The 19,210-nt window shown below is 36.1% G+C and overlaps 1 protein-coding gene across 2 annotated transcripts in view; it reads right to left on the bottom strand.

The window, feature by feature from the left end:
* ANOS1 (anosmin 1) overlaps nucleotides 8,899-19,210 on the bottom strand; it is a 138,698-nt gene continuing 128,386 nt past the window's right edge. Inside the window, exons 12-14 of one of the 2 annotated variants that reach the window (XM_021410864.1) lie at nucleotides 18,683-18,903; nucleotides 15,995-16,136; nucleotides 8,899-9,626 (exon numbers count right to left, since the gene is read on the bottom strand). In XM_021410864.1, coding sequence (XP_021266539.1) covers nucleotides 9,553-9,626; nucleotides 15,995-16,136; nucleotides 18,683-18,903 — 437 coding nt within the window. In that variant the 3' untranslated portion in view covers nucleotides 8,899-9,552. Of the gene's footprint in view, nucleotides 9,627-10,746; nucleotides 15,331-15,994; nucleotides 16,137-18,682; nucleotides 18,904-19,210 lie in introns of those variants that run through there. The other variant, XM_021410874.1, reaches the window with a different exon arrangement.

The following is a 19,210-nucleotide window of genomic DNA, read 5'->3' as shown; positions in this document are numbered from 1 at the left end:
AATTTAATCCTAAGAGTAGGACACAAATTCAAAAGCCTTGCTAAAATCAAGATATGGGAAAATATTCTTCTTTTCAGTGTAAAGATTTGTTACTACACTATAGGATGAAATTACTTGTGCATAGTTAGGTCTTTGCTAATTCATATTGACCAATACTTATCTCCTTGGATTAACTTCTAAGTTCTTACAGGTCGGGAATTTTTGATTTTTTCCATCCTTTGCTAGGTTTATTTCATTTGTAATTTTGCTTATCTATTTTATTCCTGCATCTATGTTTACTGTTTTGCACACAGAAAATATACTTTCTGGTATATGGTATAGATTAGACTGTTTTAAGTTAGTCCAGTGGCAAGTACATTTGGTATTTTTTCTCTAACAGACTCCAGCTTCTGACTCCTTTAGCCCATCCTTCTGCAGAATTTTGCCTTCTAAATGTATACATGGTAAAACTAGCACATTCCAAAAACTGGCTAGACTGCCTGGATGGATTTCCTGTTATCCTACTTTAAGTATCTCTCCATAAGTGTCAACATCGGAGCTTTTAATTTGAAGTTCTCTATATTAAAATGTAAAAAAATAGCATATATCATTTTAATTCAGTTAACCAGACTTCAGCATCTTGTGTTTCAGCTGACTAGAGAGTAGCCAGCGCAGATGTAGATGTCCTCTCTGTAGAAATCTGTCCATAGTCAGGTGAGTTCCTACCTCATTATTCCGTATTCTTTTCCCAAATTGTGTCTGAGAAGCAACTAGTGATGACCAAGTAATTATGGTATTACCATGAAGTCCTATGTGGATTATTCTGATTTTCATTTCCAAGACCATGATAGCAGCAATCTTCTTTTCTTCTTTAATTCTGATCAATACGAATAGGGATCTGAAGAGTTACAGAAATTTTATACTTTTCTATAATTTAGATCTCTGAGCAGATGTAAGCACCTCTCACATTTAAGAATCTTTTCTTTCTTATTTTATTTGCCTCCTGCTTGCCTTTTCTAATCAAGCTATGTCCTTCAATATTAATGCTGTGACATGTGAATCATCTCACAAGTTTTAATCAAGCAAATGACAACTGAAGCAAAATGTTGATCATGTAATATAACCTTCAGTTCCTCCTACTTACTTGCTACATAATCTAAGATGTTTGATGGACCAACCCACCATTCTCTGTTTTGTCCCTCTTCTGACCTTATGGTAAACACCCCTATTCTTGCCAATATTTATAAATTTGTTAAGGCCAGAACAGTTCACATTGATCTGATGGTTTTGTATGGGTTTTTTTGTGTTGTTTTTTTTTTTTTTATTATTATTATTTTAACTGTCTCAATAAATTAGTAAATTGGTGAGAGAGAGATGCAGTTACTATTTGTGCCGTGGGGTTTATGGAACATTATCCCATGGTCAAGGCAGCTGACATTCTGCTGGCAGCGCCATCTGCTCACTCACGTATTTATCTCCATGTCACATCTGTCCCTGAGTCTTGACCTTTGATCAGCAGAACTGAAAAAAAGCCACCTGAGCTCATGACCCTTTCACCCCCCCATTCACAGAGACTTACAGTAGCTTTTAATCTGTGTAAACTCATTCCCAGTAGCATTATTAACACCCACATGGAACATGAGCACAGAGTAGTATTCAGTGGGCTGGAGGAGCCTTGGCAACATTTCAGTAACACCCAGCATTTGCGTTCCTTGGAGGCCACATACCTCCCAGAACGTCAAATCTTGTCAGCAGATGGGTCTCACTGTCACTCTTACCAACACTGTCATTGACAAATCTTATAATCTTCTCACAAAAGTGGTGTTACTTGGTGCTTTTCATGCAACCTAATCCTTTAAATTCTTCATGAGAATTTCACATTCTTCTCTTCCAACCTCTCTCCACTATGTTATTGTCACTCTTGTAAAACAACTTTTTTTAGAGAAAAAAGCTCAAAAACATTAGTTCTATCTGGCAAGAAAGCAGGATGCAAATTAAAATGAAACAAAACAACACAAAACCACATCTTTTTTTCTTTCTAAAAAGGGCTATGATTTTTCAAGCATGTACAAGTTTAGTAATTCCAGGGATAATTTTGCCAACCACAGTTAAAAGTACAGTAGAATAAAAGAATACAAACTCATCTATCCTTAGGGGTGAGTGGTTAAAGAGAAGATAAATGTCTTCAGTAATAAGCTTTTGCCTTAGCTAAACCTCTGACTGCATTCTTGAAATACTTTCTGAAATATACTTTCATGCATAGTGCATTTTTGCAGTGGAAAGAATCAATGTACACAGAATGCAGAGTACTTTCCCATATACAAAATCATTCTTTTGTGACATTTTAAGAAGCACCTACTATAACATCAAATCACTCTCTCTGTGGCATGATGATTAGCTGCTGTGAGAATGCATCTTTTCCTTTCTTTATAACAAGAAAGTGGATAGCAGATAGGAAAATTTTAAGGAAACCTCTTAAATAAATCCAAATGTATAAACATTTGATGGTGCAAATAGTGACCCATTATGTAATAATAATAATAATGATTGCACATCATAATAAACACTTTTAGATCCTCGGTGGGAAAAATAGTGTCATTTTGAAGAAGACTAAATAAGGAAGATGATCAGCTGTAATTTTAGCTGTATGGAAGATGTCCCATAGCTCACTTATTGACTCAACTGAGAGGAAAGAATGAGATAATAAATACTGGAAAAAAGAAGCCACAAAAATCTGTGAAGGACAAAGCATCTCATAATATAAACAGAGAGAAGCAAATTAGTATTGCCAGATCATGTCTATAAAAAGTAACAGTTATGCTATTCTTTGAAACAAGCACACAGAAGATAGATTCCAACCTAAGAGAAATGCCATGCCCAAACAGGCAAGCCTTCTGACCTAAAATAGACAGTGAAAAGAAAAGTTAAAGATATTATAAAGTAAACAGAGAACAGATTGCAAATTCGAGACTGAAGAAAACACAACAGAGGGTTTAATAATTGGAGTCTTAAAAACATGTTGCACCTAATAGCTGAACTCTCTCCTAAATAAGTAATGCCAAAGCATGACTGTCCCACTCAGGTAAAATTTAGGATATTCAATGAAAATGTCAGGTGGCAGTGGTCAAGAGCAAGCAAAGGGAAAATCACTAGAGAAACAAGGAAGCCCATAAAAATGTCTCTTAGAGGAATGGATTTCCCGTGCCAGAATTATGGCTGCTAGGGACAAGGCAGAACAAAACAGAGGAGAATGATTCAGATAACTGAAGAATACCCAAGATGTAAAAATAAAATCAGAAGGATTGTCAGTGAAATATGTTTTGAAAGTCAAAAATGATGAGCAGGTTGGGCTAGTTAATCTCAAATCTGGCAGGGCTACTATTAAATTTAAAATGGATTTTAGGGCAGAGGTGAATGTGAATGGTAAGGAGAGTTTACAAGAGATGATCCTTAGAACCAGATGGAGCAGTTGGAGATAGTGCTCAATAGCCCTGGGGACATGCAAGTTGCCTTGTTTAGCACAAAGTCTACCTTAGCCGTAAAGGGAAGGTGCATGCATTTGACAAACTCGGCATTAATAGGATTCCGAACACTAAAACCCCTGACTAAGTCATTTTCATTGGGAAGGAGATTAAAAATAAGTGAAAGAAGCTTTGCCTAAATTTGGCAATAGTGCCATAAAATCCAAGTAGAAGTTAATGAAATAAGACCTTACTTTATGCCTTTTGCTTATGCATTTTTTTTGCCAATTTTGCTGCTCATATGGAAGGAAGACTGAAGAACATGGCAAAACCAAAACAGCAGCCATTGTTAAAATGACAGTCTGATGTATTCTTACAGTGCACACAGCCGTCGTCGCTGAGGTAATCCATACATGCAATTTTAAGTACATTAATGTGTTGAGGGCAACATAATGCCAAGTATAGTTTTCCAAGATGTCCAGCCTTGCTGGAATGCTGCAACTAACAGATTCACAATATTGCGCAGGTTTTTTTTCATTCTCTTGACATGCTGGAAACGTATTGTGAATTGATGCTGTAGAATTTACAGCAATGTTCTCTCCCACCATCTTTGACTGATCTAGCCTCTTTTTCATTTTTTCTACTTTTCTATCATTTCTAAGATTGGCTAAGTAACATGTAAGAGATAAATAATGATTTTTGCATAATATTCTTTAATCATTTTGACCCTTCACATCACTAAAATATTTGTTGTCTTCCTGATTTTTTTCTTCCAAAAGTGGCTTCTTAAATTCTCTCTTTTTTTCTTTTTTTCCAGTTAATGAATTCAATCATTTAAGGGAAAGCAAAGCTTTACCTTACCATGGAAGACTCTACTCGGAGAACAATAGCAGCCTGCCAGAGAACAGAAGATTTTTTTGCCGTTCTTCCTGGTGTACTGGCTCCAAGGCAGTACCATAGCTATTGAATTTGCTGCAGACTAACTGTACCTGGAGACAAAGAACAGCCAAGATGCACAGCATAGAGAAATGCAGGGAGACCAGTGCTCACATCTGACCTCCTCTTATTTCTGGCACCTAAACTGTGGTGGGCTGTACTTGCCAGTCTTCATCCTCTTCTTCACAAGTCCTTACGAAATTCAGTACGTTTTATTTTCTTACCTGTGGGTGTGAGTTCTTTTAAAGAGTGACCATTTTTCTTGGTTCTGAGTTACCACAAGGTAACTGTTTAAGGAGACTGACACATTTTATTTCATCTATAAGGATTTCAATGCTTCCGCATTTAAGATGATTGTAACATATGCTTCACAATGTCTGGAAATGGCTCTTTCAATTGTAATACAGCAATTCAGACATTTAGATTCATATTTAGGATACAGTACTGATTGATTTCAGAAGTCTAAGCTTCAGGATATACTATATTTCTAAAAGCCAAAGCAACACCCCTTTCAGTTGTCTGAGGCTAACTGATTCACTAGGCAAAACTGGAAGCTGATGATTTTGCAGAAATACTTTGCATACATCAGTTTCCCCTTACTTTGGACAAGAATTAGCATAAAGTCTGCAGGTATCTTCATTGTCTGCCTCCTTTTGAACACAAATTGCTTCTTATTTTTACAGAAACGGAATAAAGCTTTTGCTTGAGACCTAATGCCTTCTCAGAAGGGCTGAGCATGTAAAGCTCTTGATTTCAACTGTGATGTGCAATAAGCCTCCAACTGGGCTTAAGTCCTGACTTCAGCAGGAGTGTTCTTATCTTTTGACCAATACCCTGTTGCAGCTCCTGTTGCTGCTTTTGGTACCTCAGAACCTCATTACTGTAGGTGCCCTCAGAGCGTGTACAAGTAGAGCTCACTCATTTTTAGTCATTGCTAAAAAAACATGGCAAATCCTGCTGCTTGTTCTCCCCAGTGAAAACTCCTTTCCTCTATCCAGTTGAAAAGTTATAGCTTCTCTGTGTGCAGTGCTAGGATATATTTTTTTCCAGCTTGCAGGGCCTTCATTTATTCAGTTCTTCAGATCTGACACAGTCCCTCTCCTTTCAGCAAGAGCTTGACAGTGAAAAGCTTGCACAGCTATCCCTCTGACACTAGGTGATAATCAGGTGACCAACTGTAATGGACTAGACCACAAATCCATGGATGTAAAGACCATCCACAAAGTAAGACATGTTTAGGGCAGCTCACTGTTAATTTCCCCAAGTGCATAGCAGCCCAGTAAAAAAAAAAAGTCAGTAGTTCCTATGTTCACCACAGCAGTGGAAAAGACTAGGGGATTCCAGGAGTGTGCTCCCATCACACAAGTCTAAACCCCATGTCTCAAAGCTTTTTTTGGATGCTCCTCATCATGGAGGAGCTGAGCTTCCTGCAAAGTTGGTACCAGTAAAAAACACTGAAACCTGTCAGAGCAGTGGTCAGTGTTAGCCCCAGAGAGCAACCCAGCTACAGTGATGCTTTGCACTGAGGTCTCCATTTCTATTCTATATCTGCAGATGTCTGGTCTAACAAAGCAAACCAAAGTATTTCTATGAGACTTCTGCAAGCCAAAGCTCAATGGAAGCATGTATGCGGTGAATTTCAGCAAGAAGCTCTTTGCACCAATTGTCTTTGCAGCTGGTCTACCCTCGCTGTTTCCTCAGAAGGCAGCATACTGGAGGTGTGCAGTGCTCCTCTCTCTTCACACTGTGGACAAAGGAGCTCAGGACCATTTTGCGTCAGTAGTAGGGGCATCTCCCACTGACCAGCATGGATGGCTTTCCCTGCCCCATTTGCTCCTTCTTTTGTTCAAGCTGTGCCTGTGCAGTCAATTACAAGCCCATCCTTTCAGGATCAGCAGGTACTTACACGCTGAATCCTTTCTCTCCTTTTTACCCTACACTTCTGCGATGGGACAAGGGGCCTTTCCAAAGCGTATACACTGAATGCACCCTTTTATTTCTTTAGACATCCAGACGGTGATGTCTTCTCCATCTGCCCTCCCCAAGCACAGGAGTTTCAGTATCTGTGGCACCAGCAGAGCCAGTCAGGTACCAGCCATGCTCTGCCACAGCCACAGCAGCCTGGTCGGCTCAGCTCAGTCATCCCAGAGCCCCTGGTAGTCTCCTCAAAGCTTGTACTCTGCTTGGAGTGAAGTGGTAGCTGAACAGAGAGGATTCAAAGCAGCAACCCACAGCATAGCAAGATGCAAAACAAATGGACCACAGCCATTGTCAATAGCAATTTATTTAATGTTAATGTGGTAAATTACCACTTAAGTCCTGATTCAATCAATTTCACAAGCTAAGCAATCAGTGTGGATTCTCTACAAATCTGGCTAATGAATTTTGCTTCTCAAGGTTTCTGAAGTAACTAATGTCTGCCAACATAAAGATAGATCAAGAAGCTGTTGGTTTCATTTTCTGCAACCTTTGAATTTCCCAGGGCTTCATCTCAAGTCTACTGAGAATAAAAGCAGCTGTATTCTTGTTTCTCAAACGAATATTTTCCTTTTCTTTTTCTTTCAAACAAAATTGTTCATGCCATATGGTTTTCCACATACCATTTCCTTGAAAGTTAAGATGTCACTATTTGTCTTACTGTTGCTTCACAAATAATTAGTAAGAGAGGATCTCCTTCTTTGGCGATATTCAAAACATGAAAGGGCAAAGCCCTGAGCAACTTGTCTTCTGTGAATGATATAGCATGTAATAAATTGTTCTGGAGATTTTGAGATTAGCTGAGAAAGGAGAAAAAATTCGCCAGACAAAGTCTGAGAACAGCTACCAAAAACATTAACTATATGATTCTCGTAATTGCTTCCCAGTAACTGTACATACGGTTTTTAAAAACAGGAATATTGTTTCAGTCAAAGGTTGAAATAAAAGGAAGTGAGAGAATCTCAAACTGAAGTGTTCACCCAACTGAATTGCATTTTCCATGCATGTTTGTTGGTGAGCGATACTCACAATGACATTAAATAAATAATATATTTTAAAATAAACTTAATGAAATAAAGAGATGATTTTTCTTGTTATTAGTTCCATGTATTTTATAAAGTTACTTACATAATTTACAAAATCACCTCCATGGTCACTAGTAGGAACATGTGGTATCATCTTATATTTTTATTAAGGTATTGAGTACACTCTGTCAGTGGCAGGGAAGAAAACATAACTTCAGCTGTGTCAGCTTTGTACTTTTTGATATTATCCAGGCACAGAAGTTCATGCTGTTCCTCCTATATCTCTCTCTATGCCTCTGGTATTCATCTACAACTCTTGTTTTCCAGATTAATTGGAATCAGTTTGTGTCCAGACTAAGTGAAGCATTTAACTAACGTGAAAATAATTTATTGTCATAGCAGCATTTATTAAACTGCAAACATTATTGATACCTATCAGTTGAATGAGCTTCTGTTTGATAGCTACAGTTTCCCGTAGCTAGCCTGTCTGTTATTTAAATAGACACTAATGTTCCCTAACACATGGTTTCTCCAGAAGTATATTATGTGGATAAGAATTTAAATGAGATACAGATATACTTTATATCTAAAAACACTATTATTTTGTTGACAAGAGACGCTTTATTGAAATCTCTAAATACATGATCAGATATACTATTTTAATGATTTTATTTATTGAAAAGGTATCACAAACCTCAATCTTCATAGCAATGAACAGAGAAATATTCTACAAATATACCCTCTATGTCCAAGATAAGTAAGTGAGACAAGTTCTCAAAATGAACATACAACAAAAGCAATAAACAGTGATCCCTTGTAACATCCCCCTCCACTTCCCCCCAAAAGATATTGAAATAAAAAATGTGAGAAATTAATACAGTCCTCAGGTAAGTGGAAAAATACAGGAGTCATTCTCTGGTGCATCATTATACTTTTAAGCTACTGTGTACACCTGGCAACTCAGCCACTCGTGAGCCCTTTAGTTGTTAAATGGCATCCTTTGTGATATTAGAAAAAATGTCTGGATTGCAGTCAAAGCAAGGAAAATGCATGTGGATTTCATTGCCTTCAGTATGATTCAATGAACATCAAACAAAAAGCACAGTTGTCCCAGAGGGTTCTATGAGCATCAACCCACAAGCTTTGGCTTACTGCTGTTCGTTTGGTGTGCTTTTTCTTTGCTTTCTTTTTTTTTCTTTTATATTCCTGTCCTATGAGTTACAGCCTAATTGATACTGGTGTGCAGACGTGCTTTCTGAAAGCCTGAAATATAAATATTTCAAGCAAACATTGCAGAACATTTCAGAAAGTAAATTTAAAAGATTGTTTTGAATGCTTGTAGATAACTGATAAAACTAAAATTGTCTGCAAAGGAGCAAATATTATTTTATGGTTTTTTTGTTCCTTTTTTTGGGTGGGGAGGAATGGGGGGTGGGAGGGAGCAGGATTGGTGATCACCCCTTCCACCTCTCACTTAGGTAGAAATGACAGAGTGGAAATTACAGCTCATCAATCTACATCTCGTAATAGTTATGCAGTCTGAACTATTTAAATCAGGCAATAATAAAATTATTAAAGTGAAAAATGTGTTGGCTAATCAGTACTCATCATACTAACCATCAGATCTGGAGTTAAACACTGACAAATTTGAACCTATTACAAATATGTTACTGGACAGCTTGTGAAAAAGACAAGCAAGGACTATATGAGGTACAAATATCTTTGCACACAAATATAAAGGGATATTTGTGTTCAACGTGTTTGCTCAACTCTCTTAAAAAATGGCAATCCAATAATTCTCAAGCATATCTTCTTTTGAGAAGAAAGAGATCTCTTGAATGAAGCTTATTATTAAATAATATGAATTAATCGCCGTCACAGGTGATGAAGTGGGTAGAGCAAGCATTCATAAATTCTTTAGTTTACGAGCCACACGGCACTCTCAGTAAATGCTTACAGCAAGGTGTTTATTAAATATTAATCTCTAATCCAACCAGCACCTTCAGGAGAAGCAGAAAAGATGTTATGCACAATCCAAAGGAGGACAGAGCTATTTCCTTCCGCTGGACCATGTCCCCTTCAAGTCTGCACTGGCTGTATTTCAAAGCCATGTTCTCAGTGTTCTCCCCAGTGCTTTCTTTCACCCTGACAGGTGCTGCATTGTCGCTGGTGGGCTAACAGCCAGTGTTTTGGCTCAAGGCCTTCCTCAAGGAGGCTGGCATATATCCAGATGACGACAATACAACACCTGTAATAAGAAAACAGAAGTACAGGGGATTTATTTTTTTATTTTGGTACTGTAAAGAGCTTTCATTGTATAACCTTTTTCCCTAAATGGGCTTTCTGGATGATGGAGCGCCTTCTGGTTTCAGATGCAAAATAGCAAAGTTGCACTGTAACACAAGACACAAAACTCCAAACTCAAATGATCATTACTGCCCAATATATACAAAATTCGATTTATTTAATATGGTTGATATCATGCAGTCATTGTCTCTTTTAAATAAGTGTTCAATAGAATACATATGTGAAGCTATGGAAGGAAATAAAAAGTGGATATTTGGAATTACAGTATATAGAACACTTCATCTACCTATCATCACAACTTACCTACGTACTGTGACATGTAACTCCTGTGAAGGTTTGCTGTTGGAGAGCAGGTTGTGCCATAATGGCAGATGTCATAGGAATACTCCAAGAGGAAGGGAAATTAAATTATAAGGAGTTTTCAAAACATTATACATTTACGTAAAGCAAAAAGCAAGCAAGAAAAACCCTAAAAAGTTCTAATGAGAAAACAATACCAGGAAATTTTTGATCTTATGTTAAAGCTAAAAAAATCTAAATGTTTGTTAAGTAATTCAGGGATACATGAGAAGCACACACCCCAATATTTACCAAAAATATCTCATCTGAGAATGATAGCACAGAGCACCTGTGACAAGTTGAAACACTTAAATGTTGTAGTAAGACATGCATTTTCATTTATCGAAAATATGTAATTTAAACCAAGTGATAATGTACTATTAAATAGAATATCTGGAGTATGCATAGATTTCACCATGATTTTGAATTATGAAAATCTTGACTTGCAGGCTCAGGCCACTGATGTAGGTCTAGCAACATTTTAACTATTTTAAGACAGTATCACAAAGGTTGAAGAAAAATTCACTGTGAGCTAGTCCATTAAAACAGAGAAACTGTAGGTGTCTGATTGTGTCTTGTGTCTGGTTTTTTATTTCAAGAATTACTTTTCAACATAAAAAGCTCAAATTATAGCTAAATCATAACTTTCTAAAGAAAACAAAATGTAATAGCAAATGGAGGATAAAATATTGTGACTTTATGTACAATTAAATGTAGATGTACCAATGGCAGTCTGATTTTTAATAGATGACACTATATCTCCATAATAAATACAAAAAAGAAAAAAGTGTAAGTCCTGTATGGAGGAGACAATGTAGCAAGACTTCAGTGTAGGACAGTTTATTACCTAAACAGTATGTACAAACTCTAAACATGAAAATAATGCATAAAAGAAATCAGACTCTATTTACATTTACATTTTTTTTTTACAAATTGTTTTTACAAGAAGCATATTTTCTTTCTCTAAATAAAGGGACAGACACATAAGACCAATTGTTTTGTATTACATACATAAATAAATACTGACTATAAATGACTGTTATAGGAACGTAATTTCTACAGCCAATTTGGGTAACAGATAAGCAGTTCTGTTACCTCTACTACAATATAATTAAGTAAAAAGGAAAAATTTTACATATAGAGCTCTGTTAATAACTTTGTAAATTGTACCTTACTAATATATTCAGTAGAGGTAATACAGTCGTTACATTTCATGCCCACAACTGAACAATGAGTTTTGGCATGCAAAACCATATATAATCATAAACATCTGCAGGTATTCATTTACAGTTTTTTAAATAAAAGGTTTTCTTAATTATTTAAAACTACATGCAACAGCTTATTAGCATCATATTCCTGGTTACAATGCACAAGTTTGCATAACATTATTTTTAGTCATTGATGTTCACATGTACTGATCAAAAGGGTAGTAATATACTTGGCACATAGCATAAGAAAATGAATTAATAAATAATATCACAACTACATTTACATATACACACAAAAATAAAAATTTCTATGGTGTAGTATACTTCCAACCCACTGACTTCTGTGTATATCAAAGTTTTTTTTTTTCTGTGCATGTCCCTGAATCAGGGCCTGCTTATCTGAAACTACATGATTGCAGTAGGGAGTACGGAGTTGAAATTACTGTCAAATAAATTTACTCAGTATTTAGGTTTCCATATGTTTCTGCTAATATAAATGGTAAAATTCCCATTCATGTTAGCAAAGACTATTTCTTTGATTTTGTTTGTGAATGTGCCAAACATTAATGTCAGTGTTAGCATTGCCACACCTCAGCTCTTTCTGAAGCCACTAAGTTGAAGATGCCAAATATTTCAGAAGTCAGACCTCTTATTTATTATCCATGTGCTGAATTCTTATTGAACATTCAAGATGTTACACATCGTAGTACAGCACAAGTTCCGCCTTACTTGAATTTCCACTCCTCTATGAACAACTAAAAACTGTAAAAAAAGATATAACAAGAACACACCATTGTCTTATACAAAAATCCCTGGTGAACAAAAAAAAAGTCCATTTCACAAAGCAGATAGCAAAAATGGCATATTATAATTCTTTCAGAAATACAGATAAACAAAATGCATCAAGAAGCCAATGGACAAATCCATTGAAATTGTACATAAAAAAATAATACACTGGTGAAAAGGTGCAGAGTATCTAAAAGCATCCCAATATCCAAATTAATTCTATATTATATAACATCATTAGAGAAAATAAATCTTTGACTAATGAATCAAGCAGTGAATTACGAGTCTAATGCTGAATTAAATGTTTAATGTGATTTAAGCCAGTAAATTAGGACAACAACTTGTACAATTTAGCAAACAAGGCTTTATGAATTAGGCACTAGCAACTTTAAATCAGTACTGCTAAATTCAAAGAATAATCAGGAAAGCACTCTTATTTGTGAATTTAACATCTGTGCATGAGCCTTGATTGATTATTTTTGATTTTTGATTTGGAGAATCACTTAAAAGGTGAGTTGATAAACTCATTTGTAGAAGAAAAAAATAAATTTACTTCTCATTGGACCTTGTATATTGCTCAACACAATTCTGCTTTATCAACTGTTTTTTTTTTCTTTTTTTTGTTGTTGTTGTTTTTGGTTTTTTTTGGATGGCCAGAATCTACTTTGGAGGGAAACAGACTCCACATTCTTTTAAAAGTATGTTGCTACTTTTAAAAAAGTTGAATGTTTCAAAGAAACTGACATGAGCATACACTAACTAATTTTGATTCCTCTCAGAAGAACAAGGCTTACACTCAGCAATTAAGACTTAGGATATGATCACTCAGTGTTGCTAACTTCCACTTTATCTCCAAGCCCGGTATGGCATCATTGTAATAAAGACTGACATCCATGTACTATGCTTTACCACGACATTATGAATACAACATAATTTTATTAACATTAATCAAATCACTACAGAATTACTCCAGCATAACCAGAATAGATTCTGATGGAAAGATTTGGACAGAGACTTTTAAAGAAGCCTAAAGTATTACTTGCCCTGATCCCACTTAAAACTGTTCTCAGTGAACATCACAGAGATCCTTTCTATCCTTAGTTTGTCCTGGTGCAACCTAAATGTAACAGCAATGCTACACACCAGTTCAATTCATATTGTATATTCTTTGATCAGTTCTGTATACATGAAACATTCTTGCCCCTCAAAAAGTCTGAGACACTGGCCTTTCAAAATTGATAACAAACCTATTACCCTGCAGATCTGATGAAGAGTTCATCTGTTAACTTGTTAATGTATTTTGGAAGCGAGGAGGTGACAGAGTGGCAGAGGAAGGAAATAAAAGCAGCTCAGCCTTTAATATTTTTGAAACAACTGTCAAAGTCCTAAGTCATATAGGAATAGAAATTGTCTGGAACAAGTTCTTGGTCACTGAGTGCATATTAAAAAAGACAACAGGCAAAATAGAAAGAGAACGGGAAAAAAAGAGTACTTTAATAGCAAATACAGAAACACAGAAAAACTGGAATGAAAAAATGATCAGAAATTAATTCAGCTTCTTTCACTCTCTGTGGTATTACCCCATATGCACCAAAAAGCTATACATTTCAGTATAGACAAACTACATATGATTATTTTTTGAATGCTCTATTGTAATAAATGAAATTGTTATCCTCATTTTTCAGGTTATGTATTTCTTCTCTCTGTATTTGCTTTTCTATAATACAGTTGGTAACCATGGGAAGGAAAATATATTTACAACTAATTTATGATCTCATCTCACTGAGTGCCTCAGACAGACATGGAGTAAAAGTGTTTGTGGCATGCAGTGGTAGAAAAACTTGGCAACCTTGTCAAGTTTCACTATTGAACTCTTGAAGTATGCTAGCCTAATATGAAGACTCAGGGAGAGGTGGAACCTGTGTCAAAGAATACAGAAGCATTTTAAACTTCTTGACTATTAGAAGATAAATATGAGTATTTGTATAGATGTTTCTTGGCAGATACTTTCCACCCTTGTGGATAACAAATCCATGTAGTTTCTGTTTACTATCAAAGGATTTCATTCTGTATGGCAAATTATTCTAGACAGTTTATATTGCACAATAAATGCAATATGAATTCCCTTATGGTTAAAAAGGGCAGCTTTCTGCCTGAATTTGAAAAATGCACTCAAATAAACTCTAAGCCAATGCTTTCCAGATGCCAGAGTATTGTCACAAAATTCTTTCTGAAAGCAGAATAGCATGGAGGCAATACATCCATCCTTCTGTTCAAAAGATCCATGGGGAAAAGAGATATGTGCATCAAAAGACAGAGGAGCCGAAAAGTAGCTCTACGACTACTTGAATAATAAATGAATTAGAATTTCCATTTTTAAAATGTTAACTCTTCAGGTTTTAGCTAGAAAATTAGAGTTTCATTTCAAGATAATAACCAAAATTTTAAATATAATTATTCTAGAATCTATAAATTAATTGTGTTAATCATCATTAATTGAAAACAATTGTGTTGCCATTTGGTTCTTTACAATGAATGGAATATCTACATTGCATATATTTTAACTGTTAACTCTATTGGTATAAGATCTACATGCTGAAACATTACTTCAGAAGAGATGGTTGATTATGCAAATGTATTACCATTCTCTTCTGCAGTGATTCTGTAGTTATTAAATCTTGATTATTTAAGAGTCTCTGGTTCTGGTATCTAGTTTACTCACATGTCCATTTCAGACAAATAGATATTTTCTTCAAGAGCAAAATACACTGGGGTTTAAACCGCTGAAAGGCAGAGCTTTAAGTAAAATACATCATTTAAACATATTGATGACAACATGGCCTCCAAGTGTTCAAAAGTATGCATACATCACAGGAAAACCTCTCATATATTAACACTGAAACCACTAAGAGAAATAGCTGCATACACTTCACTGTTTCAATCTACTTTAAACACAGAAATACAAAAATTATAATCAACACACTTGATTTTCTCCCAGGTGTTGAGTTTAATGCAATCTTCAATTTGCTGAAAAATGGTGGTACTGAAATGGTACTTGTTGTATGCTTCATCCTGGCCTTGGTACAAATAAAATTCTTCATGACTAAACTACACAGGAGTGGAAACAGACTGTACAGCATGGTAACTTCCATTGGAAAACCAGATCCTTTGCTCCTATAGACGTGCCTTTTCCTAGCCTCCACTTGGGAGCTCAGTTTCTCGCTCAGTTATTTGTACAATCATCTTAAACAGTTTAATACTTTTCTGGGGGTGGCTTGTAGTGGTGAGGATGATGTTGTTTCAGATGAGGCCCTAAACAAAAGGAGAGTATTCACATATGAAACCCTGAATATGTAATACAATCATTTATCAGATTTCACTGTTACGACTTCTTGAGCCCTTCAGCTTGCAAGCTTTCAGCTCATAAGTGAATTGCCCGTGCTGGCAATTATGTGCATATTGAGTCCAGACATCTTTAGTGGGACTGAGAAACGACAAAAGGATTCAAACAGATGAATTACGGACTGCAAATTTGGTGGGCTTCACAACAGAGTTGTTCTTTTCCAAAAGTAATAAAATGCTTGAAACCATTTAAGAAATTAAGAAATTTGTACAGCTTTAGAAATATGATCAGGCTATAGCTATAGTGGACCTTCAAAAAAGCCTAACTGATGAAATCCCATGTCTAGGTAGTATTTGTAGGAGAGATCAACTCTGAATCCCAGGTACTATAGGCATAAACCAAAGAGCTGTGGTAGAATGCAGTGATAAATGTAAGGTCACAGAAAATGAGTTAGAGATAGGTTATATTTGATTCCATCCATGCTGATAGACAGTAACAGCAAAAAACGCAATGTCATGCATGTTATGTTTATGGACTTCCATTTCAGCTAATAAAGATTCTATGACTTCAGCAACCTGTTTACTTATGTAGGAGTTTTTTTAACACATAACCTCATGCCAAAACTCTACTTACTGTGAGGTAAAAATGGAGGAAGATCAGGTGTTCGGAACAATTTTATTGTAGCTGGTCCTTCCCCACCAGTTGTCAACACTTGAACTTCCAATCGGTATAGCATTGATGGCCTGAGATTGGGCACGGTGAGTACATAATGATCCTAATAAATAAATTACATTAATTCTCTTAGAATCTAAAAATAAGGCATAGTTGCTCTGCTCACACAAATCAAGGTTCTATCACTCTAAGTATTCACAAATTATTTTCTTAGAAATCTGTAAAAAGGATTTAGTATGTGGATTACATATCCTTTTTAATAAACAAGTTCATTAGATACACTTGTTTTTATTTTACATTTTTCTGTAAATTCTATCGAATGGTAAATTAAATCAAGGTGATTTTCAGGGGAAGGGCCCCCACTGGAGCTAATGGCGTGGCTGTACTGTTTTCAGTAAATTTGCATCAGGTTATATCATGAAGATCAGCTTTTCTGTTCCCATTTCTGGAATATGAAATATCTGAATCGTCCTCACTTTTCATTGCTCTGTATCTCTTGTGGTCACTCACACTTGTGCTAAATACTTTTGGACTAAGTTTATAAATGCTCCTAAACGGGAATACATCTGACGAAGGATGGGAGGGCATTCAGGAATTGAAGTCCCAATTCACCTTATTTCAAGCTAAAAAGGAGCGAAGAAGCACCCTTTAGTCTGGTTCCAAGGACAGGACAGTGGGGCAGAGACACTGGGCAATGCACACAGAGCGTGCTCATCCAGTCAGACAGAATTTACACGGCAAATTGTTCTGAAAGTCTTCATCTCAAGCACAGAGCAGAGGGACAAAAGTGGGCTGTGAGAAAACTGATAATTTCCTATTCCTAGCAGATCAGAAATCAAAGGGTAAAGGAGAGAAAAGGCAGGGATAAAAGTGTAGCTTTATGCCAAATTAGTGTATATCATTAGATGTGGCTACCCTTAAAAAACCTTGCTGAAGTGGTTCCACAACATTAAAATACTCAACAAGAAGAAAAGAGAGATAAATGCCTACATCACATTCATACATTCACTCTGCTCTTTCAGGTGCTCCTTGAACAAGTGCATTTCAGCCCTAGATATGCAATTAAACTTTTAACAATTAGAGATGACCAACAAGAATGAGTGAATGATTCTCACCATGAAATACCCTGAAATACACTGCAGTGGTTTCTGAGAGAGGAGATACTATTTCAACTGAAGCAAGTATTTTGTGCAAGTTAACCAGGTGCCATGAATAGATAGATACATATGGTGATAAATAATTAAACATAAGAAATCTCCAGACTCTACAGTAATAAAATCAGAGAAAAACAAAGATAAGCAATTAAAGCACAATGTAAATGACTGTTTTAAATAAAACATAATATATATCCCAGACATAACTGAAACAAATGCTTAAAAATGAAATAGTAATAATGAATAAACCATATGCAAAACAAAAGATGAAAACTTAAAGAATAACATTCTATGGTTTGTAACTTTACTAAGGTTGTGGTCTGCATTCTAAGGTCTGTGATGGAGTAACCTCTTCAAGGTAATCCTGCAACATTTCCTGCTGAAGAGACCAAGGATATATCTTCTTTGTGCCTCTGCTTCAGGCTGTAGACTGAGCTTTGAATGAACTGATGTGGATCTCATTAAGACTGTACGACTGTGGAAGAAAACTGCACAGTGCATAGTAGCTTGACACACAGTTTTGGAGCATCTGCGGTCAACTTTGTTACTCTTTGTTACTCTGCCTGAAAACTGGCTTTGAAATACAATAGCCATAGCCTTAGGGCAGCCTTCAAGGAATTAAGACAAAACTGTGGGAATCTTGTTTTGGACTTGTAGAAAATGTGTTGAATGTAGGATGTGTCCAACACAACATTTTATTCATTCTTTGATGAAACAAATGTTGTGAAAAGACTTTCAGCCAGTTCTGCTCGTGACACAATTGCCTTGATCCATCATGTCCCTAGAGTGCATGGAAAGACTCCCAGCACTGTGAGGAGACTTTGGATCAAGGCCAGATGCCTAAAACCTTTTGTTGACTCTGGTGGATCTGGCAATACAGTCTGAAAGAAGTGCTCTTCACTTGCTTCTGCCAGAGGAGGAAATGAAATAGCAAAGACCAGCTTAAAGCTAAAAGGGGGAAGAATTCAAATTATTCTTATACTTCCAACAAACAGTGAAATCTAGTTCTCTTTCAAATTATTTGTTCGCTGAACAACAGCAAACATTTGCAGAAGGGAAAGTGATTTTTATTTTTCTTAGAGAAATGAATGACTCAAAGGAAAAAACAATACTTAAATCCATCAAATTGGTAGACTTGGACACCAAATAATTAGTAAAACTATACTAATAACCAAGTTGAACAGCCTGATCATCAAAAGAAAATAGAAACTATCTATTGCCATACAGATGATCTTTTCCTCCCTTCAGGCATTTCTCAGATAATGGTTTCTAATTTGACAATTGTGCACATTAAAATGTTTGATGTGCAATCGAGAAGTGTAGCTGTGCTTTGTATTTCTAAGGAGCACAAAATTAAAGCATCTCCTGCTCCAACTTGCCTGCAGAGAAAGAAAATGCTATGCATAACATTTTCTTTACCACTAAAAATTAAAAATATGCTACATATGCACACAGACATGAAGCCACTAGAAAAGGAAATGAATGAGCAACTTACTGCTGGCAGTATCTGTGACTGTGAAATGATGCTGTTGGGCAAGCTATTCTGTCGGCTTTCTGTGGTTACTTCTGCCCATGTGACTTGAAACCCTGTCATGGGCTGGTGAAGGACTGCCTTAGATATCTTCCAGGAAAAATGACCGGTGATGTTACCTTCCTGAACAATGAAAGATGCAGATAGATTCTCGGGTTTGGCCAACACTTTGGGTAGAACTGGCACTATAAGTTTGGAAAGCAAAAAGATAAGCTAAACTTTGAGAAGTAATGGTCAATAATATTCATTTACTTTCACAAATTGAGGTCAGACAGAGCTCTCCTTTTGGTGTTACCCAGGATCTTGTCACCTTTGTGCCATCACATTTTCAGTGTTAGCCAAAGTCCATCTTTGACATATTCCATCAGCATTCTGGGTCAAGTTCAAACTTCAAATCAAATTCTGTCAGTCAGAGGTGACAAACAGGAAAGTCTATGCCATGTAAAATTATAAATGCCTCATTGATTGGCAACCATCCTAGCAGTTCTCTGT

The sequence above is a fragment of the Numida meleagris genome, chromosome 1, assembly GCF_002078875.1.
Source record: "Numida meleagris isolate 19003 breed g44 Domestic line chromosome 1, NumMel1.0, whole genome shotgun sequence".
Taxonomy (NCBI): Eukaryota; Metazoa; Chordata; class Aves; order Galliformes; family Numididae; genus Numida; species Numida meleagris.
The sequence above is the reverse complement of the archived record's forward strand: the minus strand, read 5'-3'. Positions and strand labels throughout refer to the sequence as shown.